The 24,292-nt window shown below is 43.2% G+C and overlaps 1 protein-coding gene across 4 annotated transcripts in view; it reads right to left on the minus strand.

Moving 5' to 3' along the window:
- The window catches only part of SLC41A2 (solute carrier family 41 member 2), a 124,502-nt gene that overhangs the window by 86,542 nt on the left and 13,668 nt on the right, over positions 1 to 24,292 (minus strand). For 3 of the 4 annotated variants that reach the window (XM_040344264.1, XM_040344266.1, XM_040344265.1), the window contains exons 2-3: positions 7,483 to 8,045; positions 2,227 to 2,334 (exon numbers count right to left, since the gene is read on the minus strand). In XM_040344264.1, coding sequence (XP_040200198.1) covers positions 2,227 to 2,334; positions 7,483 to 7,995 — 621 coding nt within the window. In that variant the 5' untranslated portion in view covers positions 7,996 to 8,045. Of the gene's footprint in view, positions 1 to 2,226; positions 2,335 to 7,482; positions 8,046 to 10,350; positions 10,675 to 24,292 lie in introns of those variants that run through there. The other variant, XM_040344267.1, reaches the window with a different exon arrangement.

The raw sequence follows: 24,292 nt of genomic DNA on the forward strand, positions 1-24,292 counted from the left end.
ACCTTTCACAGACATACAGGTATGGTAGATGTTTGAGTTTTTGTATAGAAAGGGCCCCAGAAACAGTAAGGGTCCATTCACACCCATCTACAGCAGTGCATTATTAGCCAAAGCCATCAATTCGCTAAGCTGCTATTTTACCTAACAATTTTCACCAAAATACTGCCTGCGTGGGTTTCCTCCTGGTACTCCAGTTTCCTCCCACAGTCCAAATGCATGGTGGTAGGTGAACTGGCTTAAATGGCCCTAGTATGCGAGTAAGGGCAGGGACTGCTGTGAATGTAGAACATTTATGTAAAGCCCTGTGTAAATTATACGGTGCTATAGAAGCACCTGTAATAAATGAATTATTGTGCCATGACATCTAATTATTACCTTAAAGTGGTAGTAAACCTCAGTCATGAAATGTGAACACAGCACATATCTGCAGTGTTTACTCTCTCCAAATCTCTAAGACCCCTTTCACACTGGAGCGTTTTTTCAGGCGCTAAAGTGATAAAAATAGCGGCTGTAAAGCGCCTGAAAAACGCCTCCCCAATGTGAAAGCCCAAATGCTTTCACTGGAGTGGTGCACTTGCAGGACATTAAAAAAAGGCTTGCAAGCAGCATCTTTGGAGTGGTTTAGGAGCGGTGTATACAAACACTCCTCCACCGCCCCTGCCCATTGAAATGAATGGGCAGCACTGCCGAAGTGGCTGCAACCCTGCAGCAGCATTGCTTTTCAGCCACATTTAACCCCTTCTTCGGCCGCTAGCAGGAGATTAAAAGGACCCAACGTGGAGCAGTACCCAGTGTGAAAGGGATCCAAGTGTTGGCTTTGTTCCTCTGTTATCAGCACATCTCATTTCTGACAAGTTTTCCCGACACATGTAATAAAATGCAACAGGGAGGGAGCTCAGAGTGGACCTTGTCTTAGCAAAACACAGCTCTGTATCCTTCCTGCAATCAGCTCTCATACAGTGTAACAGCAGCTCTCCAATCCCTCCTCTGATACTAACAAATGATGAAGGATTTTAAACAAAAGACTGCAGATAAAACAAGTAAAACTCATGTAGGGGGATTTGTTTCATATCTGTATCACCTGAGAGGGTTTATAGACACTTTAATTTTGCAAATGTATTTCTCGTGTATGTGTATTTATTTGGTCAATATAATTTATCTCTAAAAAGGATACTTTATAGGACGTAACAATCAATGCTCAACTGGGACAGTTAGAAGCTAGCAGTATTTTCAGAAGAGAACTTTGTTTCCTTTGTCACAGATGTATGCTGGGGAAAAAAAAACCACAAACACACAACAACACACACAAACTGGACCAAGACGTGCTGCTCTCTTGCAGCATTTTTGGGTGCAAAAAACTGCATGCATTGAGGAGCCTTGCCACCATAACCCTGTCGCTGGTAAGGATCTGTCCCTGGTATAAGGGTTTTTTGACACAAGAGTTGCAGTTATAAGCCCCTTTCACACGGTCGGACTGTTCAGTGCCCTCTGTTAGTTTTGGCAGTGGACCTGAATGGCCGTTCCATGCAAAACTATGGAGCGTCGGATGTCAGCGGTGACATGTCCACTGACATCCGACCCGATAAAATCGGATATATGGCGATACGTCGCCATTTGTCCATGGCGGATCGGATGAGATCTGATGAAAAAACAGACACGCTGTTTTTATAAGCTCTCTCCATAGGAGACAATGGCGCTCGACAAGCCCCTCCCCGCTCAGTGAGCAGAGAGGAACATGACATCCGCCAGCTCAGCAGAGATCAGCGGAGAGATCTCCCGCTGAGCTGGAGGACTCCGTAGCGGCTGAATGAAGCCATAGAGTTGCACCGACTCAGTCGTCTCTCCATTACAATTTAGCCCTTGTCAAAGTTGCCCAAATCCTCACGCTTGCCCTTTTTTTCTACTTTAAACACACAACATGTTCACTTGCTGCCTTATATATCCTACCCACTTTCAGGTGCCATTGTAACAAGATTACTCAAGGTTATTCACATTACCCGTCAGTGGTCATAATGTTATGGCTGATCGGTGTGTATAGGTTTAGAATTTATTTTATAACCATTTGATTTATTTAATTTTCATTTTAGGACGATTTTTTTTTTTGAGTTGTGCCTTTACTGGTTTTCTTTGCCATCTAACCAAATATTTTTCATTTAATGTTTTAGAAAAGAAAAAGAAGACCTAATGCAAGTTTTTATCAACATAAGTAGTAGGATATTTACTCACTGCAGTTGAGAGCCTAGATGCGAGAGTCATTTCCAGGTTTCCTTTAAGACCAAGCAGTGCAGGAACCAAGATAAAAACTTCAGTAAGATTTTTAAACACGTCCCAATGCTGTAGAAGGAAAAGACAAAATACAATAACTAACATGGCAAAACAGCACGTGGCCATCATAGCAATAGCAGCAATGTATTGTAAGTTTTTTTTTTACTTGAACGCATTTTCTGCATCAAGGTAAAACACAATCAGTGATCAGCGCCCCCCCCCCCCCCAATACTTACCTGAGCCTAATCTTTATCCAGCGCTGTCCTCAAGAGGAGAAGTGCTGCACTCTCTCTCTTGCCTCAATGGACATGGAGGCAGCAGCAGGAGCACTGTGCTGTATATGCTTTAGGGGAACAAGATCTGTTTTTTTAACAACCCGTTAAGCCTAATTTCTGACCTGCGTTGGTTATTATGCACAGCTGCACCAAATTCTATGTGCACTAGTTTTAGTAAATCTCCCCCTTTGTGTCTATAATGCTAGTATAATGAAAATAATGATCAAGATTACCAAACAGAAAGAAAGACATGTTGGACTATATAACACACCAATATCCTACCTTAAAATGGAACCAGAAAAACCATTATTGTAGATTTAGATGGCGTGGGGAAAAGTCTAAAATGTGGGATGTTTACAGATGTCGGTGCCCCTGTTGGGATGATGCAGGTTCAAAGCCACAAGGACCCCAACTGTTGCCTTGATAAAGGAGTCCTCATGTGGCTCCTAAATATCACATCTGCATCTATAGTTTTTGACTATATAATGTTCATTTCTACACGATACAGCACATACATTTTCTGTGTCACTTCAGCACCCACTGTATTGTGTGCCAAGTTTCACCCCCGCATTACCCATTGGGGAGACTTCTCCTCACTTCCTGCCATGTCATCTACTTTGGAGTGCTGCCTATTAATAGAGTCCTGCTTCTTGGTCTGTGCTGAAACCCAACCTGTGGTTTCAGCACCCTTATTTTACACACCGATTTTGTGATTCAGGTGTGCATTAGTTTATTTCATCATTTTACTAATCTTAGGTCATCAACTTGAGGAAGGGAGGAGAAATCTCTTGCATAGTGGCACAGGCAGCAATATAGTTTTTTCTTTACACACAGAAAAGTGCAGGGCTTGGGTAGGGTAGCTTTATCAACTGGAGACAAGTTGGATCCTTATTTAAAAACCTAAAAGGCCCAAGGGAAGCAAAAGTAGCAAGAGGGTTTTATGCGGCCTCAAAAAAAAAAAAAAAAAAAAAAAAAAAGGAAGAAGCATATTGCCTACTGCTGGGCTGCCCCGGGCTGGCCACAATTTTCTAAATGACAGTGAAAGCAGATAGTCATCATGTGATAAGAAGGTGTCTAGCCTATTCATTAGTGAAAGTACAGCTATTCTTTAACCACTTCCTTACTGGGCACTTAAACCCCCTTCCTGCCCAGAGGACTTTTTGCGATTCGGCACTGCGTCGCTTTAACTCACAATTGCGCGGTTGTGCGACGTGGGTCCCAAACAAAATTGACGTCCTTTTTTTCCCCACAAATAGAGCTTTCTTTTGGTGGTATTTGATCACCTCTGCGGTTATTTTTTGCGCTATAAACAAAAATAGAGCAACAATTTTGAAAAAAATATATATATATTTTTTACTTGTTGCTATAATAAATAGCTCAATTTTATTTTTTAAAATTTTATCCTCGTCTAGGCCGATGCGTATTCTACATTTTTTTTTTTTTTTTTTTCTAAAAATATCGCAATAAGCGACTGGTTTGCGTAAAAGTTATAGCGCCTACAAAATAAGGGACAGAATTAATATTTTTTATTATTTTATTTTTTTTACTAGTAATGGCGGCGATCTGCGATTTTTATTGCCGGTAGGACCTGTATGTCTGGTAAGCAGCTGTGCAATTGGTGGTGGATTCACAAAAGGTGTTCAGGACCAGCTGTATGGAATCTACACGGGTGTCTTCTTCCATCTGAATCTTTATGGACTTTATATCTACTCAGATTTAGTTTTGGACTTATGGGTTTAAATTTAATTCACTGTATTGATATGTGTTTTTGTTTTAACTGCTTCAGTCACATGAACCTTTTGGTGTTGGAACACTTAGGGTTAACAACGCCCCAACCATTTGGAGTTGGTGCCCTGGTTCTGGGCTATTAGCACATTTGATTTGTATCAGAGTGCAATCATAGCATATATGATACACATATGTTTGTTTTTTTCACATATAGCAAACAATTTTGGTTTAGCGCAATTAATTCTTTTCTTTCTCACATGTTTTGTTTATATACACTCTAATTGCTGCTTATCAATCCAATCTTTGCACCCTTCTTAGCGCAGTTTTCCCCAAAATTTTTCCTTGATTTTTATTGCGACTGCGACATTATGGCGGACACATCGGACACTTTTGACACATTTTTGGCACCATTCACATTTATACTGCGATCAGTGCTATAAATATGCACTAATTACTGTATAAATGTGACTGGCAGGGAATGGGTTAACACTAGGGGGTGAGGAAGGGGTTAAATGTATTCCCTATATAGTGTTCTAACTGTGGGGGAAGGGGGGTGACCGGGGGAGGTGACCGATCTGTGTCCCTATGTACAAGAGACACAGATCGGTCTCCTCTCTCCCTGACAGCACGCTGTCATTGTGAGAGCCGGCAAGGGACACGGCCAGCACAGAAGTTCCCCGCTGCGCGCTCGGGAGCGCGGAAAGGGGTGGACGTGAAAACACAGCGCCCCAGAGAAGTAGAGCCACCCTGCGGCCGTATATTGTCGTACGGCCGTCGGGAAGTGGTTAAAAAGGAGCTCATGGTGTAAAGCAATATAGAGATATATAGATATAGATATAGATATAGCTCCTAAAGCGCTGCAAAGAAGCTGCTTGCATGACTTTTTTTATGCCCTGCCAGCGCAGCGCCCCAGTGTGAAAGCACTCAGGCTTTCACACTGGGATTGCAGATGAGGCTTTTTTACAGGTGCTTTTTTTTTTTAATAGAAGCTTTAATACCACTTTATAGACGTCCCATCTTTTGGTGATTTTTTATTTTTTTGCACATTAGTTTGGAGGAGACAGTGGAGGATTGTTCTTTTACACCATTTTGGAGCACAGAGAATTGAGTGAGGACTATATTACCTTTGTCAAAAGTATTCTGAAACTTGCATTTGAACATTAAAGCGGAGGTTCCGCCAAATATTTTTTTTAAAAAAACCAGCAGCTACAAATACTGCAACTGCTGACTTTTAAAAAAAAAATGGACACTTACCTGTCAAGCGCGCCCACGATGTTGTCAGCCTAGGACAAGCAATCGCTCTTCCCTCGGCTGCACCCGCCGTCATCCTCGGTTAGGGAATCAGGAAGTGAAGCGTTGCGGCTTCACTGCCCGGTTCCCTACTGTGCATGCGCGAGTAGCACGCTACGCCGTCACTGGTCCCCAGATTGGAGGTAGGACATCTGCCACTCCTTGGAAGTGAATGGAGGGTCCAATTGGGTCGGACTGACCTTGTGAAAGGGGCCCATGGCTGCTTTCATCAGTGATGTGCTGCGGTTTACCCGCACCGTGGGTGCAATGCAGTGTACCTTTGGCTTTTCTGCACTTCTATTATATTCTGCAGGTTTGGTGCACTTTCAGAAAGCTCACCAAACATGCAGGTAGTAACAGAAGTCTATGGCTCAGTGCAGGGAACCCGCAGGTGCGCTGCTCTGCATCTGTAGATTAGTTTGAAAGCAACCCATATATACACTGTGATTTTAGTAATAAATATTCTATTTCATCCCAGAGCAAGAGGTCACGGGACACATCAGATGGCTCCGCAGGGCCACATGTGGCCCCCAGGCCACTGGTTGGGCACCCCTGGCCTATTGGATAAATTCAGGTAAGAGCAGAATACACAGGGTGGATCCATTTAGCGGTGTCCACCAGCTCAGCGGGAGATCGATCCACTGATCTCTGCTGAGCCGACGGATGACCGGTCCGATTTGGCTTTCTGAGCAGGGAGGGGCCTGTCAGAGCGCCGCCGATTTCTATGGGGTGATCGAACACAAACAGACAGCATGTCCGTTTATCAGATCGCATCCGATCCTATCGGCCAGACAGATGGCTGAACGTATCGCCATACGCCTGATTTTAGCGGATCCGATGTCAGCAGACACATTTCCGCTGACATCCGCTTGCCCATAGGAGTCAATGGATGGTCCGCTCAAATACACCTGAAAAAAAAAAAAGAAGGAAGAAGAAGGACAAGTGGATCAGAGCAGGCTTGTCATGTGAAAGGGGCCCCCAGTATAATGTCATGGAAAAGCTGAGTCACTTTATTATTGACGTGGCTTCTCTTTAGCAGATTAAGATATTTGCATGCTACACCCATCTGCTTCCGATTACTGAAGGCACGGTTTTATTTTTAGAAGACAGTCGGGTGTTAAAGATTTGCTGATCTTTGTAATTTGAGACCAGCACCTGAAGCTAGGCAATACCAAAAAACCTGCTAGAAATTCAAAATTAGAAAAGCTTCTAACTACTTTAATAAACTGGTTGCTTATATCTTTACGAGTGTTTATACCTTAGCTTGAAGGCCTCAAACATAATAAAACAAAATATTTTAATGCCTGTGTTGTGAACTTTCAAAACTAAAGTAGAATTTCAGGCGAAACTCAACTAGTCTTAATAATGCACCCTTACCCCTCCTACCACCTATGCTGACTAACCGGTGTAAGAAAGATGTATACTATAGATGTAAAGATGTTTCGGCCAACTCTGGTCCAGTCACATGATCCAGATTACTTGTGTCAGTCAGCAGCAGCTGCAGGGGAGAGGAGGGAATGCAGACAACGCAAGGGCCATAGAAGCCTAGGGGTAAAGTCACCACTAGAGACTTTCCTAGCCATTACGGTGTGCTCTCCCCTGCAGCCGCAGATAGCCAACACATGAGAGAGATCATATGACCGGTCCAGAGCAGAGCAAGAATAGTTAAGCATATACATCTTTCTTACAAAGTTTAGTCAGCATAGGTGTTAGAAAGGAGCATTTTTAAAGACTAGTTACAGGTTAGTCTGTAATTCTATTTTAAATTTCCTTACAACACATAGATGCAGAGATGAACAAGGGCTTTTACCGCTTGCTCAGAATTAATAAATACTTGCAGGTTCACTTTAGAGATTATTTCTGATTGGTTACTATGGTTTAATCAACTTTGTATACTGCCCCATATTAAAATATTGAAACAGACCTGTACAATGTCCAGAACCATTCCAGCAGACACAGTTCCAAAGCCTGCTAACAAGAATGGCACAAGTATTTGAAGCGCCATGGCAAAGATAGATTCTTTTGGCAACTTTTTTCTACCCTCCACCAGGGCATCAGTATCCTCATCCCCAGATGTCCGACTGTCCTGCAGCATAGCATCTTTTTCTGATACTTCCCTCCCATCACAATAATCATAGCTGTCATAATTTGCATTGCATATGTTTGAGCAGTGCGGGCCATTGCCAAGATAGCCCGGCTCAGAAAAATGGTGGTATTCCAAGTGCTGATCCGCTCGGATGTTAAAGCCATGTCCAGTGGGCGACAATCCATTGATTTTCTTCAGTCTTTCTTCCTGGCTCTTGTGACACGCTAGAGGCACCATTCTCGGCAAAAGAGGGAGGGGTTTGTCAGGCTCAACTGCATCCACATTAACATTCCAGGTTACTGGCTCCTCTTTTGTACATATTATGAACGGCCCCCCATCCTGGTCACTCATTATGCAGAAGCTGCTCCTTCAGGAATGGTTTAATACTGTTCACTTGGCCCCTGAACAAGAAGAAGAAAAAAAAAAAAAAAAAAAGATAGATTATCAGTATATGAGGCAATAAAACTTTTATACATTTTCCTGTAAGAAAAACTCTAGAAACTATTTTATAAGCAAAACAAAAAGAAATATAAAGGCAATTCAGTGGTATTTGAAGATTGCACACAAGTCACCTCAAGCCTTAAAAAGGAAACCTGTACTGAGAAAATAGGAATGCTGCCATTGTTGACCTTCTAAAAAATGACCAATGGCTTCAATACATTGAGGTACTGAACTTGAAAATGAATGCAGATCAGGAGCTTTGAGTTCATGTATACTTTCTAACCTGTATGCTCTTCCAGGGTAAAGAACCAAATACAGACAGGCAACTTGGTATCCTCCATAATTAAGCCCAGGATCACCCTGGGCTGCGGGAGTGAGGCTGTGCGAACTCGCATGATTTCACTCCCGCTGGTCAGTCCCTATTTCGGCTGCGATTGCAGAGACATCTGTGCAGGTTGTCAATGTAAATCGCGGACAGAAATCGAAAAAAAAAAAAAAGTAGCACAGAAACGACTTTTTGAAATTGGTGCAGCGCTGCAGATGCGGCGTTGCACCGATTAGGATGGTGACATGTCAAAATCGAGAACCAGGGGTCAGTCAGTACAGGCTTCCGTTAAATATCATCCATTAAGGGTTTAGATCTTAATTGGTTACGAACTAGGTTTCATTTGGGGGGGGGGGGGTCGTCATTTAAAAATGCTTGGTTTCAGATGCTTTACAGGAGCCACTTCTAGCACTAAACGCCAATAAAAATGCCCAGGTGTGAAAGTGGTCTTGATGTTTTAACATGTGTTAGAACAAATATATTGCTTTTTGGAAGGAAAGGAAAAAGAAAAAGAAAAAGGAGGAGGACACACACACACACATTAAAAAAAAAAAAGAAGGACTAGCCTTTTTCTGTCTTTTTCTTTTAGCAGCTTAGCAGATGCCCACTACTTAATCTTATGTGGTAGTGCAGTGTTAATTTTTATGTCAATTTCAATTTAGTACAATGCCGTTTTAGTCTTAGTCATTTCAATTGTTTAAAGTGGAGGATCACCTGGAAATAACATTTTTTTTAACATTAGATGGATGCTCATTTTGTCTAGGGGAATCGGCTAGTTGTTTTAAAACCGAAGCTGTACTTACCGTTGTAGAGAGCGATCTTCTCCGCCGCTTCCGGGTATGGGTCTTCGGGACTGGGAGTTCCTTCTTGATTGACAGTCTTCCGACGGTCGCATCCATCGCGTCACGATTTTCCGAAAGTAGCCGAACGTCGGTGCGCAGGCGCAGTATAGAGCCGCACCGACGTTCGGCTTCTTTCGGCTACTCGTGACGCGATGGATGCGACTGTCGGAAGACTGTCAATCAAAATAGGAACGACCAGTCCCGAAGATCATACCCAGAAGCGGTGGAGAAGATCGCTTTCTAAAACGGTAAGTACAGCTTCGATTTTAAAACAACTAGCCGATTCCCCTAGACAAAATAAGCATCAATCTAAGGGTAAAAAGTTTATGGGTGAACTCCCGCTTTAAGTTGTATTTAGTCGCCTGAAATAGAATCAAATTTAGTCAATGAAAATATTTGCGTTGACTAAATGAAACACAGCTTCACAGAAAAGTATTAATACCCACATGAGCACATTACCCCGAGTCAGAATTCACCTAAAAACGTATCTGTACAACCAGGAAGTGTATGAAAATGGACTAATTTTTCAACACCAAGATAAAAAATGATCAAAAATAATAAAATCACACACATTCTCAAAAGTTCAGTATATCAGTCATTTAGGCTATATGTACACGGCTGCTGGTAAATGAACGTTTAGGAGCAGTTGGGCTTTTTTCAGCTGCCCCTGAACTCTCCTGTAGGTTATCTTATCAGTACATGTATACAGGGTTGTTTATAGTAATTTCTAGGCAGTCGAGGTTAGAAGCATTTTTTTAGAAAGCAAAAAAAAAAAAAAAAAAATCAGGACGGATGTTCAGATGCATTTGAAATGCCTGCAACACAGTTTGTAAACGTTTTGTAACTCGCGTTAAGTCGCGTCTTTGTGCACACAAAAAAAACACGCTTCTAAAAACGCAAACGCGGCATGTAAATGTGGCAAAATGGACAAATGGACGTTCGTAAACGTGGATTACTATCTGTCAAGTTAAATAATTCAGGAGAGGTTTTAAAACGTCCCGTGTACCGTACATTAAGCCTTACTACACTTATTCCTGTAAAGATATTAGATTGTAACAGAAAGGCATCAGAATATGGAAGACAGGTAAAGCCACCTACCTATAGGAGCAGATACTATTACAGTTATTTTTCACAATCCTCCAGACACAAAACCACCAGCTTGAAATGGACCAGAAATCTCATACGCCATGTGTATAGTAAGCCATTGGAAATCAATTAGCATTTAACCCTTGCACTTTCCAGATGACACAGATGTGCTTTCCTTATAGCCAGAGATATGAGAAAACATTTTTTACAGTTATCAATTTGTAAGAAACTCATCTAGTATCATAAAACATCCTCCAAAGTCCAACAGTGTTAACAGCTATAGGATGGTACTTTCTGGTAACCAATTACTATGGGCACCCAGCAATCAAAGCAGGGACGAGCAACCTTTGGCATTGTGCTAGCTGTTGCATCACTTTCAGATGTCACCTGGGACAATTACGTGGCGCCATAGCAAACAAAAAATCATGACATTTCTGGTTTGAGCAAGGCCTCATGCACACTGGACGTTTTTACAGCTGCTGTTTTTGGCTGTTTTCTACAGTCAATAAACTCTCCAGCATGTGTCCATGCACAGAAAGGCTGTTATCAACTGTTTTTGGCCGGGGCGTTTGGCAGAAGAAAAAAAAAAAAAAAAGAGACAAACACACGTGGGTTCTGATAGGAGCTTTTCAGCTGTAAAAACGCAGATAAACGTGGCTCACCAGCAATTAAATGTTTTTGATCCCATCGATAAAAAAAATAAAAAAAAAATAAACACCCACCACAAAAAAACGCTATTGCAAAAACGCTGAAAAACTCACTGCAAAACTAGTGGCATTTTTATAATGTTTCTTATAACGTCCAGTGTGCGCGAGACCCAATAGTTCACACACCAAGACACTGATGATCAGAAAGATCAAAATACAGAGAATCAAACCCAACACTATATAAAATACATTACTTACGGAATGCAGCTGTCTATATCCTTTCCAACTTGTATTACGACAAAGTACACAATAATGGAGATTTCACAGCTTTTCAAACAAGGGGCATATACTTATAAAGTGGTGAATGTTACATTTTCCAAAGATTCAATGAAGGTGAATTTTTTACTGTAATTTCCAAGACAATACTTTAATGAAAGTAAATGGAAAGATTTGCCATTTTTGACATCAAAAATGATCCCTTCTATTCAAATGTCTTTTGCTCCGTGTTCTTCCTTGCCCCTCTTTACTCGGTGTTCCACAAAGCTGATAAATGTAGCCATCTGACCGTTGAGGCGGCTGGAAGGTCTGCATTTATAAATGTTTTGCAGAGTACATAGGCAGTCCATACTGCTTCCTTAGCAATAAAAGAAAGAATGAACTGCAGCCTCAAATGAGAATGAAAACTCCTCCAACAAGCTTTAACCAGACACTGGGCACAATTCACTAAAGGGTATCCCATACGTTATGACAGTCATGTGACCACTTAAAGGGGTTGTAAAAGTTTGGTTTTTATTTTCTAACTAGGTTCCTTTAAGCTAGTGCATTGTTGGTTCACGTACCTTTTCCTTCAATTTCCCTTCTAAATGTTTTTATTTGTCTGAATTTCTCACTTCCTGTTTCTCCTCAGTAAGCTTGCCCCCATCATCCCAGCTGTTCTGGCTGACTAACCTCCAGCCAGAACAGCTTACTGAGAACGAAGAGGAAGTGAGAAATTCAGACAAAGAAAACAAAGAAAAAAACATTTAGAAGGGAAATCGAAGGAAAAGGTAAGTGAACAATACACTAGCTTAAAGGAACCCATTTAGAAAAAAAAAAAAAAAAAAAAAAAAAAACCCTCTACAACCCCTTTAAAAACACATGTGATAATGAAAGGGTCAATTCACTATTGCTCATATGTGGTATTTATCACAAACACCAAAAACATTCGTTAAATGCCACATAAGTCAATTCACAAAAGAAAATAAACGCATTTAGATACTGGTCCAAGCTTGACATAACTATGGCAATGGTCAGACCTACCAGTGATTGGTTTAAAAAAAGGCTTATATGCAAGTTATTGGTCAAAAAAAGGGGTATGGGTGTCTGGGGCGCGGGTCCCTATGTTGATGGGGACAAGGGCCTCATCCCCACAACCCTGGCCGGTGGTTGACGGGGTCTAAAATGGACAGGAGAGGGGGAACCCCACGCCGTTTTTTTCCCAATACTGCAAGTCATTTTAAATGGGATTTAATTTCCCCCCCCCCCCCTTTAAAATTTTCCGTTTTGATTTGTTTGTATTAAGCATAGCATTCAATTGTTGCATTGTTGTACTGTTTCCATGCTTGGATGCTTGTTTTCTTGTTCAACAGAATAAAAAAAAATATTTAAATACACGTGGAGCGAGCGAGGACTGTTTGCTGTTCTACTTGACGGTTCTTTAACAATCTATGTAAACGATTAATAAAACAGAAAAAAAACCTACGTTAGATCTACCGGTAACGGTATTTCTACGAGCCTTCCAGGACGGCACACCAGAGAGATAAGGGCTCCTCCCACAGGAAACACAATCAATTGACAAGTTTGTTATAAGTTCCCACCCCTCCCCTTGCTCCTCAGTATTTAATAAAGTAATCTTGAACTGGTTCACAAGGGGCACCCCATCGGTACTTACCATTTAGCATATAGCTTACCTTTCTTCACATAGGGTGGGTAGTAGGCCTGCCGTCCTGGAAGGCTCGTAGAAATACCGTTACCGGTAGATCTAACGTAGGTTTTCTCCTACGCCTTCCAGGACGGCACACCAGAGAGGATATGAAAGGACCTCAGGCCTACCTCAGGGTGGGACCACAGCTTGGAGGACCTTCCGACCGAAAGCCAGGTCTTGCTGTGACAACAATTCTACACGGTAGTGTTTCAGGAAGGTGTGATGACTTGACCAGGTAGCCGCAGTACGGATCTGGTCCCAGGAGGCACCTGCTCTCTCCGCCCAAGATGTCGCCAGAGATCTGGTTGAATGAGCTTTGATATTAAGTGGAGCTGGTTCTCCTGCACACTGATAAGCCTCTGTAATAGCTTCTCTAATCCATTTTGAGACTGATGGCCTTGAGGCCTGTAATCCCTTCCTGACCCCACCATATAGGATTAGGAGATGGTTAGATTTCCTGAAACTTTTGGTTCTATCTAAATATATAAGAAGACATCTTCTTACATCCAAACAGTGGAACTTAAACTCCTTCTCGTTCTTTGGTTCTGAACAAAAGGACGGCAATATCATTTCTTGCGTCCTGTTGAGTAAGGATGCTACTTTAGGTAGGTATAAGGGATCTGCCCTAAGAGTGACCCTGTCTGGTTGCACCCTAAGAAAAGGCTCTTTCATAGACAGAGCTTGCAGATCTCCTACCCTCCTGGCTGTAGTAATAGCCAACAAAAAAGTTAATTTTAACGTAAGGAACCTAAGGGAAACTTTCTCTAAAGGTTCAAAAGGAGGCATAGATAATGACTCTAATACCCTAGTAAGGTCCCATGGTGGACATAAGCTTTTAAGGACGGGGGACATTCTCTCCCTAGCTAGTAAGAATCTCTTAACTAGGTCGTCCTTCGCTAATCTTTTATCCAGGTACACCGAGAGGGCCGCTACCTGTACTCGCAGGGTGCTAACCTTAAGCCCAGCGTCCGCTCCATCCTGGAGAAAATCCAGGATAACCGGAACCGACTGGGAAGACTTTTGTCTTTTTCTACTCCAGGTCTGGAAGGTTCTCCATATCTTTGAGTAGATCTTTCTAGTGACCGGCTTTCTACTTGTAAGGAGAGTCTCAATCACCTTTTCTGAACAACCTTTTTGTTTCAGAATCTGGCGCTCACTAACCAGGCTGTTAGCTGAAAGAACTCTGGTCTCGAGTGAAACACTGGACCTTGTCTGAGAAGATCTGTCCTGGCTGGGAGTCTCAGAGGCTCTGCTACTGACATGAACCTCAGGTTCGCAAACCATGTCCTCCTTGGCCACCATGGGGCAATAAGGAGGACCAGACCGGGGGACTTGCTGACTTTCTGGAGTACCCGCGGAATTAGCGCCAGGGGTGGGAAAGCGTAGGCCATTTTGAAATGCCAGTTCTGGGACAGCGCATCCAGGCCCTCTGAATCCCGTTCTACCGAGGCTGAGAAGTACCTGTTCACTTTCCTGTTCTTCCGGTTCGCGAACAGATCTATGTCTGGTTCGCCAAACTGAAGAACTAAAGCCTGAAAGACCTCGGGACTCAATTCCCATTCCCCCCGTCTTAATTGTTGGCGACTGAGGAAGTCCGCTTCTATGTTGTCTGTCCCCTTTATATGTATGGCTGAGATGGAGGTGACATGCTTCTCTGCCCAACCCAGGATTTTTATGGTTAGGTCTAATAGGGGACCGGATCTGGTACCGCCTTGGTGATTCAGGTAGGCCACTACTGTAGCGTTGTCTGAGCTCACCTGGACCTCCCTGTCTGTGACATCTTGTTGGAAGGCCTTCAGAGCTTCTCCTACTGCTCTGAGCTCCCTGGTATTGGAAGATTGATGAGCCAGGAGGTAGCACCATCTTCCTTGGGCTTTTTTCTTTCCCAAGTGGGCACCCCACCCCCATGTGCTGGCATCCGTAGTCAATTTTACCGGATCCCATTGTGCCCAAGGTCGACCTTCCCTTAGGTTTTGGTGACTGGTCCACCACTCTAGGGATGAGAGGACCTGAGGGGTGAGTACAATCTCCTGATCCAGGGATTCCTTCTTCTTGTCCCAAGAGGACAGAAAGAAAAAATGGAGCATCCTTGCATGTAATTGGGACCAGACTACCGCTGGTATGGATGCCGACATTAAGCCTAGCACTCTCATAACTGACCTCCTGGGAAGTCTGGGGAATCTCACCAGATTCTCTGCTCCTGACACTAATTTTTTTATTTTTTCCTCTGGCAGGAAAAGCGTCTGGAGCCTGGAGTCTATAGTGTAGCCCAGGAAATTTTTTACCTGTTCTGGTATGAGGGAGGATTTCTCTAAATTGATAATCCAGCCTAGGCTTTCTAAGAACTCCATCACCCTGTTGGTATCCCTCTGAACCTGTGACTCTGTCTGACCGGAGATCAGTAGATCGTCCAGGTATGGTATAAGGCATATTCCTTGAAGATGTAGGAATGCTACTGCCTCTGCCAGAATTTTTGTAAAGATTCTGGGGCTGGAGGTTAGGCCGAAGGGTAGTGCCCTGAACTGCCAATGAAAGATTTCCTCCCCTACCACCACCGCAAACCTCAAAAAGGCCTGATGGTCCACGTGAATTGGCACGTGAAAATAGGCGTCCTTCAGGTCTATGGTTGTCATGTAGGTTTCCTTCATGAGGTTCTTTCTTACTGAGTAAATACTCTCCATGGAGAATTTCTTTTGTTCTAAAAATCCGTTTAGTTTTTTTAGGTTTACTATCAGGCGGAATTTTCCTGATGGTTTTTGAACCAAAAACACGTGGGAATAGAACCCCCGGTATTGCTGTTCTACTGGCACTGGTGTTATTACTAGTTGCTCTACCAACTCCTGAACCCCCTCCAAGAGGGCCCTTCTTTTTAGGGTATCCTTGGGGAGCTGCGTGAGGGTGATCATAGGGGGGGGGGAAGGTGACAAATTCCAGGCGGAACCCATCCCTTATAAGCTTGTGTATGTAGGGACTGTCTGAAATATTTTCCCACTGTTGTACAAACTGGGACAGCCTCCCCCCTACCTTGACCTTGGCGTCACTTGGTCTGTTTAGCCTCAGCCTTGGCGGAGGGAAAGAGTAAGTTATTCTTTTTGTTCCCTTTTCCATAAAACCAGCGCCTATTGGGTTCTCTTTTATATTTCTGCTTGTTTTGCCCCTGGGGGCCTCGAAAAGTCTTCTTAAACCCATCTTTCTTAGGTTTCATAGGGAATTTCTTTCCCTTTTCTGAAGACCTAGCTAGGACATCATCCAATCCTTGGCCAAACAGAAGTGAACCCTGGAAAGGGAGTCCACACAGTTTTCCCTTTGATGTGACATCCCCATCCCAGGCTTTAACCCAGATAGCTCGTCTGGACGAGTTAATCAAGGCCGCTGTTTTGGCTGAAGCTTTGGCAGTTTCCAAAGCGGCATCAGCCAAGTATGCGACAGCTTTTCCTATCAAAGATAGAGACCCCAAGATTTCCTCTGACTCTGTAAACTGGCCGAGGTGTTCTGCCAGTTTCTCTACCCATAGGTCTGCATTCCTGGCTACACAGGTCGCAGCTAATGCTGGGGCCATAGAAGCTGTGTTAGCCTCCCATGCTTTTCTCAGGAGTGATTCGGCCCTGCGATCCATTAGATCTTTAATACTGCCAGCATCTTCAAATGAGAGGTCTGACTGTTTAGTGACCTGAGACAGGGCCGCATCCAGTTTTGGAAGTTTAAAGAAAGCTTCCCCAACTGATTGGGTGAACGGGTACTTCCGTTTCCAGGTTTTCTGAGTGGTTAGTCTCCTTTCTGGATATTTCCATTCTTGTAGGATTATTTCTTTTAGAGATTGGTGGAGAGGGAAGACTCTATCCTGTATTTCACTGAGTCCCCTATACACCTTATCCTGTGCAGAGGTCGTTTTAGGAACCTCTGGAATCTCTTCAGTGGCATAGATTGCCTGAAGGAGACTGTCCACGTCCTCTGCTGAGAAGAGGAATCTTTTCAATTTTCCTTCTTCCTGAGACATGACTGAGTCTCTATCCTCCTCACCCTCTGAGCTATGTCTAGTGACCTGGCTCATGACCTCACTTTCCTCTTCCTCCAGATCATGAGAAAAGACCTGAGAGGATAGGAAAGGGGTACTGGGTCCTGCAACTAGCCTTCCCTGAGAAATCAAAGTCTCTCTAGGGGCCGGTTCCTCTGTGCTAGGGCCTGTGGCTGCTTGTGTAGCTGTCTCCCTGAGGGCTCTAACTGTGGCCAACATTTCAGACTGCATTGATAAGAGAAAATCTTTCATCATAGCAGCTGCCTCCTTCCCAGCCAACTGGTTAATACATTTGTGGCAGAAGGGCTTGGTATAGGATTTTGGGAGTTTATCTTTACAGTTTCCACATTTTTTAGAGGAACTACCACTAGCAGATGCTGAGGATTGAGCAGAGGCCCCCTGGGTTTCACCGGGAGATTCTGTTAGAGAGGGAACATAATAAAAAACAACCATGTTATTTCTTCCCACTTCAAAGCTGCAGGCTGTACTAGGGAGAAAAGAGAGAGAGAACGAGGAAGGCAGCCGTTACCAGTTGCATCCTGCGACTCAGGAACTCTCACTCTCCCCTTTTCTCCCTTTCCAGGAGGGACAGTACTCACCGACCCCCGATCTGGATTTGGTAGCCGCAGCGCTAGTCTTCCCTTCCTCTTCCATCATGAGGAGGTTGACTGGGTCCTTGGCTTGCCGGTACCTGTTCGCAGGGTTTATCCGCCGCCGACCCCACCGCTCCACGCTGCTCTCCACGCCGAGGCGTCACTTCCGGGTTGCTGTGTAGGGAACGCCCACTCTCCGGTGACGCGCTTCCTGTACCTCCGAACGAGGTCTGGAGCGCAATGCTCCTCTGCAAACCCCCCCAGGAAGAAGAGTTAGCAGCGTGGCGGATTTTTGTGCAGAGGGACGATGGCTTTTTCACCACAGCTCAGAGCGTCCATGCCTGTCTTTGTGGCGACCTGTGAGCGACCGAAGCCAACAGGTCAGTTCAGCTCTCCCCGGCCTCCCTGAACCTGCCTCAACAGGGGTACCCTTCGACTTCACCGTCTCCAGGTAATATAAAACAACAAACGTGCCGCTGTGTTCGGGAGAAACACAATCAAAATACTGAGGAGCAAGGGGAGGGGTGGGAACTTATAACAAACTTGTCAATTGATTGTGTTTCCTGTGGGAGGAGCCCTTATCTCTCTGGTGTGCCGTCCTGGAAGGCGTAGGAGAAATTAAATTCAGTTTTGCTGCTCTATGCATGCTACAGATGCTGCAAACCAAACAGGGGGGTGGTGTTCGGCCCATCTGTACTCGCGAGATGCTTGTGATAACTTACCACACGTTTTCATGTAGTATTTAAAGAATAATTTGCAAATATAAAATGCACGCAACATTTTAAAGAAGAGTTTCTTTGTAGATTTAGAGTTTTAATTTTCAAAATACTGTGCATTAATTTGACTGCATACTCAGATGCGGCAAAATATTGCTTAGTGAATTGTGCCCACTGATACAAGACTACTATTTACTGCTAATGAGAAAAGGTATTTAGCAGTTTATATTTACAAAAATAATTCAATTTCCATGTACTGTGGGGGACCAGATATATTGAATGCAGGGTCCTGGGTTTAGTAATACTTTAACTAACTTAGTGACAGGGACAGAAAGTGATAATATTTCTCCCAAAAAAAAAAGAAAAAAAAAAAAAGGGGGGGGGGGGGGGGACGGACGGACAGATACAGCAACAAAAACACTACTTTCAACAAGGAAGGCTACTTCTTTCTGTTACAAGGCTGGGCAGTTTGGCATCTTTTGGCACTGGATGACATTGTCCCAGCACTGGGTGTACCTATTCTTCTGCTCAAAATGTTAGGTATGTGTGTGGGGGCTTATTGGTTACTAAATTGTAGAAATTAACATTTTAGCTCTACATGAATTTGAGCATAGCTGATTTGCACCAAACAGAATGACTGAATGAATCAACCAGAAGGAGGGAACATTATATATATATATATATATATATATATATATATATATATATATATATATATATATATATATATATATATATATATATATATACACACACATACTAGAACAATAACCAGTGGCGTACCAACGGGGGGGCAGGAGGACAGTGCGCCCTGGGTACCACACATGATGGGGGGTGCAGACTGTGCAGTACATTTTTTTTATTTTGTCATTAGCAGTCCCCATGGAGCAGGCTGGCAGCTCTGCTCCTTCTCTCAGTGCAGCCGAGCGATGTGCAGGGGAGGGAGGCAGGCAGACAGCCAGGAGAGGACTTGAGCCTGCTATAAAGTGGTGTAAGGAGAAGCTCCATGGTGCCTGGCATCTCCTTTTACACCTCCAGCCATCAGTGCATACTTTAAAGTGGAGGGTGAGGAGGGGACAAGCACTGGCTTGTGTACAATGAGTTGCTCAACCACTATAGCAGGCATCATAGAGCTGCCAATCGGTAGTGCAGGTGGGTAGAGAGGTTTACTGGAGTACATGTGCTGGGGGGGGGGGGGGGCTGAGACTTACTGAAGGATACAGAGGTGTACAAAACTGTGCTGGGGTGCAGATGCAGGCTGGGGGTAACAAAAATGCTGGGGAGTACAAGATATCTGGGGGTGCAGATGTGTGCTGGGATACAAAGGTTTGCTGGGGTTAAAGAGGTGTACATGGAAGTGTGCAAGGTGAAGGAGTGCAAAGATGTGTGTGGTAATGCAGAGATAAGCTAGGGGGTACAGAGGTGTTTTGGGGGATACAAGGATAAAATGTGGATATGAAGATGTGCTGGGGGTTCAGAGGCATTCTGGGAGTGCAGAGATGGCCAAAGAGGTACAAAAGCATGCTGGGGGTACAGAGATGCGTTGAGTACAGTGGTGTTCTGGGGGTACAAAGATGTGCCGAGGGGTTACGGAGGTGCGTTGTAGGATAATGTAATATTAGGGGTGGCGCATAATGTAATAATATCTGTGGAGCAACTAATGCAAACTACACTTTATCCTTGCACCAGCCCTGCAGTCTACTTTTAAAAGGGTAGGCTAAGCTAATATTTTTACAATGTCAAATTTTGGTGTGCGTCTTTACATTTTAAATTGAAGGGGTGCCAGATATAGAATCCGCCCCGGACATTACGTCCGCATATGAGAACCGTAGTGGACCAGAAATACAGCACTAGTTGTAGTATCTTGAATATACAAATTCATGAATTACACAGTCCAGGACCGACTAGAAGTAGCTTTTTAATTTTTTTAACAGATTTTAGAAATGTTTAAATTGTCTGTGCCCGGAGTTCCAATTTAAGCTGGCACTTTATAGAAAAGGTGGACTGTGAAATGGATTACAGCCCAAGATTCCCGCCCAGTGCTTGATTTAAGCTCCATTTTAATCACTGGTATTTGCACAGTACCACGTACATTATTAAACATATGACGCCACAACCATTGTGTTGGTACAAAGAAGATTCCCCAATTTAAAAACAGTCAGCTTTGGAATTATTCACTGCAAAAATATTCATACGTGAACTGCTAAGTATGGTAAAACGGTAAAGAGCACCCCACACATTCTGACAGTAAGTAGTGTTCTGTGTTTATTAGGTCAAGCGAAAAAAAGCTTCTTCCCTATTGACTCATTACACATTACAAATCTCCAATTGAAATATGTATTTATCCTTGCATAACCATAACTAGGCAAACAAAAAATGAGCAACCTTTTAGTTATGCCAATTGACTTATGAGCTTTTTCCTTCACATGGGCACAGTGACAAAGACTAAAGTATGCATTACCTAAAGTCCAAAAATGTTTTTTTTTTTAAAAGCATAGGAAGTCATTAGAACCTCTGTCAGGTTGTGGTTTTTTTTGGTCTGTGTCCCATTGGGGGGGGGGGGGGGGGAATTCCTCCAATTCCCTGTCCAACAGACAATAATAGATTGGGGACATCTGTTCCATTTTCCTGCCAATGGAAGATTTCCCCGTGTGTCTTGTTCCAGTAAAGTCTGGATGTCACGCCACAGGTTTAAGCATTTTTCCACGGGGGTTTGCCAAACTTCCTACACAAAGGGCCAGTTAACTGTTCTTCAGACTTTAGGGGGGCTGAAGTGTGGAGTGGGATGTCCTGTCCATCAGTGGTGGTAAACAATGTCCCATCTTTAGGATTAGGGGGAGAAATGGTGCCCTTCTTTTAGAGTCAGTAAGAGGAATAGTGCCCCAAAAAAAGCAAGCAAAGAGCCGCAGTTTGGATACCCCTGTTCTACTCAAAGCTTAAAAGAGAAGTATGGCCAAAGCTTTTTAGCCATACTTCTCACATGGGCCACAAAAAGTGCACTTACTTGCTCCAGGCTCTAGAAGGATCCTGACCATATTGTCAGGATCCACCCAGATGCCCCATCAGAAGCTGGCTCAGCCTCAAAGCATGCTGCCGATAGGCTGAGACAGCTGCTCCCCCCTCCAACCCAATCTCGGGAAAACTAAGTGCTGAACGGTCATGTGATCGTTCAGTTCTTGGGCTTAGGGCTGGCGGGGACAGATGCAACATCAGACCGATGCTGCAGCATTAAGAAGAGTTTGTGTTTTTTTTTTTTTTAAACAAACCTCTCATTTAAAGCTAAACTCCAGGCAAACAGCTAAATACACAGATGAAATAGTTATAAGAGAGCTATTTTACTTGGCATAGGATTTGTATTTCTGTCCATCCAGGCCTGCTATGGCACACAGCACAGCCCTGTCTGGCAGAGGAGGGGACCTGTTCTTCTCTGCTGCAATTTCATTTTGACTTGCAGGTCCTCTCTTTGCCCCTTGATTGGGCAGTAAAAAGAAAAGCAGCCCACTGATAGGCAAACCACAGTTCATCTACACCGAGCCCCCCACTTTACGTTTAAAATGAGCACCCAATGTGATAGACCCACCAAGACAGTGTGTACGTTCTTGTACCTAGTGTTTTCTTTTTAGCTGTGGTAGGTGTGTAATGTGTAGGACTGCCAGATATAGGACAAGGAGGACCACACCCACACACTTTACCTCTCACACCTCTGGTGAGTCACACAAAAATTAGGGAGTTCATTACATGCGGACCACGCATTTAACATACCTTCTCACATGTCCATGTGGGTTGCAATACGTGGAAAGAACCACTAGAAAATTAGGAGTAAGACTTTGCGAACACATTAACAGAATTAGGAAAGGTTACAAGCACCACAGTCTGTCTAACCCAGTGTTTCTCAACTCCAGTCCTCAAGGCGCCCCAACAGGTCATGTTTTCAGGTTTTCCATTATTTTGCACAGGGCATTTGATCCATTTCGCTGCCTTGGTAATTACCACAGCAGTTTCATCTGAGGGAAATCCTGAAAACATGACCTGTTGGGGCGCCTTGAGGACTGGAGTTGAGAAACACTGGTCTAACCACTTAAGACTACATCATGGGAGGGATCTGAGTGGTTTGACATTCTGTGGTATAGACAAAAATGAGGGTCATTGGAGAGAAAGTAATCTTAAGAACGCCATCTCTCGAAACGAGACCCAGTGGATTCATTGTTTAAGAACGATGAGTTCATTGGGGTTAAATATTGAACATGACCTCAATTGTTTCCTGCCAAATTGGTAATTGTGGTTTTAATAGATTTTTCTTTTTAAATGCCATTAACATTTAATATTTAAAAAAATTTTTTGTATTCTTTGATCTTTAATTTTCACCCCCCCATTTATTCTTATTCTTTATTTTTAATTGTAAATATAAATATAAACATACACACACACACACACACACACACACATTATATATATATATATATATATATAATTATTTTAGTTGCACAATTTTCAAACATTTATTTGTAGGTTAATATATTGCATTACTTTTATGTGCGTTGAATAAATTTTTAATACAACTGTATTTTTAATAAAACCTATAATATGTTTAAAGAATTTTCATGTGACTAAATGATTTACTTGGGTTGACGTCCTTTGGATCAATCATTATAAAACTGTGGGAACCAGATTGGATATGAATGGATAACCAACCAATATAATGGCTGCCAGTCTCCCATATGGGAATCAACCCTATGGTTAAACAGACATGTTTATCCAACAAAATGGCCACCATGCGTATCCAATTGGCAGACTAGAGGGGGAGGTGTTAATTTAATTTTCTCGTATATAAGGGTGGCTGATCCAACCGGAAATTACGTCCTTGATCACGCCCTGTGGGAGGGCAAAACGCGTTGACGCAATTTCCGGTTTCAAGTCCAAACGACGTCACTTCCGGTTTTCGGTGGACCGCAAGCTAGCAGCGGTGCTTCCCATTGCAATCCTTTGCTAATCAATGCTTATTTTAACCTACATCATGCAAGTACCTTTTTTTTTTTTATCTGCGCAATAAACACAACAAACACCTTCACCAAACAGTACTTCACTGTAGTCCCCTTCCTTTATCTTGTTTTGGGTACCATGATCCACGCATGACTGTCATGAGCATGGGAGATCTTCCTTGTATCCTGATGTGAATTTGCCACCCCTGGCCAATACTCTAAACCTAAACGACCCCTAGACTTAAAAGCTGGGGGGTCCATTCCATCCGGTAAATGGGGACACAGGAGGGAGTGTGGCTCACTTCAAGTTTTGGAGCAAGATCGCACTTTATACATTGAAGCACATCATTCACCAATATATTGGCATTCACCTACTTATGAATTGTTTTCACTGTATTTTATATATTTGCATCACTGCAATTTATTCATTTCATTTTTCAAGTGTATAGCACTTTGTGTACAGCAGCAGCAGCAACCTTAATAAAAATAATATTTGGCTTAATATTTCCCACTTCTAATATATATATATATATATATATATATATTATTATGAATATAATCCTTTCACTGATAACCTCGTCTTTCTGTCTCTCTGCTCTTTCCTCCTATAAACATGTTCCTCACAATGCAGCACACCTGACTAGCTACTTGTGTTGCTTCTTTCTCCCACTGATTTCCAAACTCTGCTGTGCCAGGCTGATAGCAGGTTAAACTTGGATACTTCCACTGCTTGCATTAAAAATACATTAATGTCTTAAGGATGCATTCACATGGACAATTAGGATCTCCAGCGACAAGAATCGGGTCAGTAGAGTAACTTCAGGTCTATGCACACAGCTTTGGGTTGCAGTCAGATTTGGCCTCTGTACAATTCAATGACTGGCCCTGTGCACCACTCACATGTTATCACTCACCTGAGCAAATAGGAATTCAGCGCCAGTCCTGGATGCTGAGAATTTGTGTCCAGGCATGGCATTTCTGGCTGCACACAAACTAGTTGCAGCTAAAACGTCCTGCATGTATGCGGTCCAGTGGCGCAAG

This window comes from Rana temporaria, chromosome 3, assembly GCF_905171775.1.
Source record: "Rana temporaria chromosome 3, aRanTem1.1, whole genome shotgun sequence".
Taxonomy (NCBI): domain Eukaryota; kingdom Metazoa; phylum Chordata; class Amphibia; order Anura; family Ranidae; genus Rana; species Rana temporaria.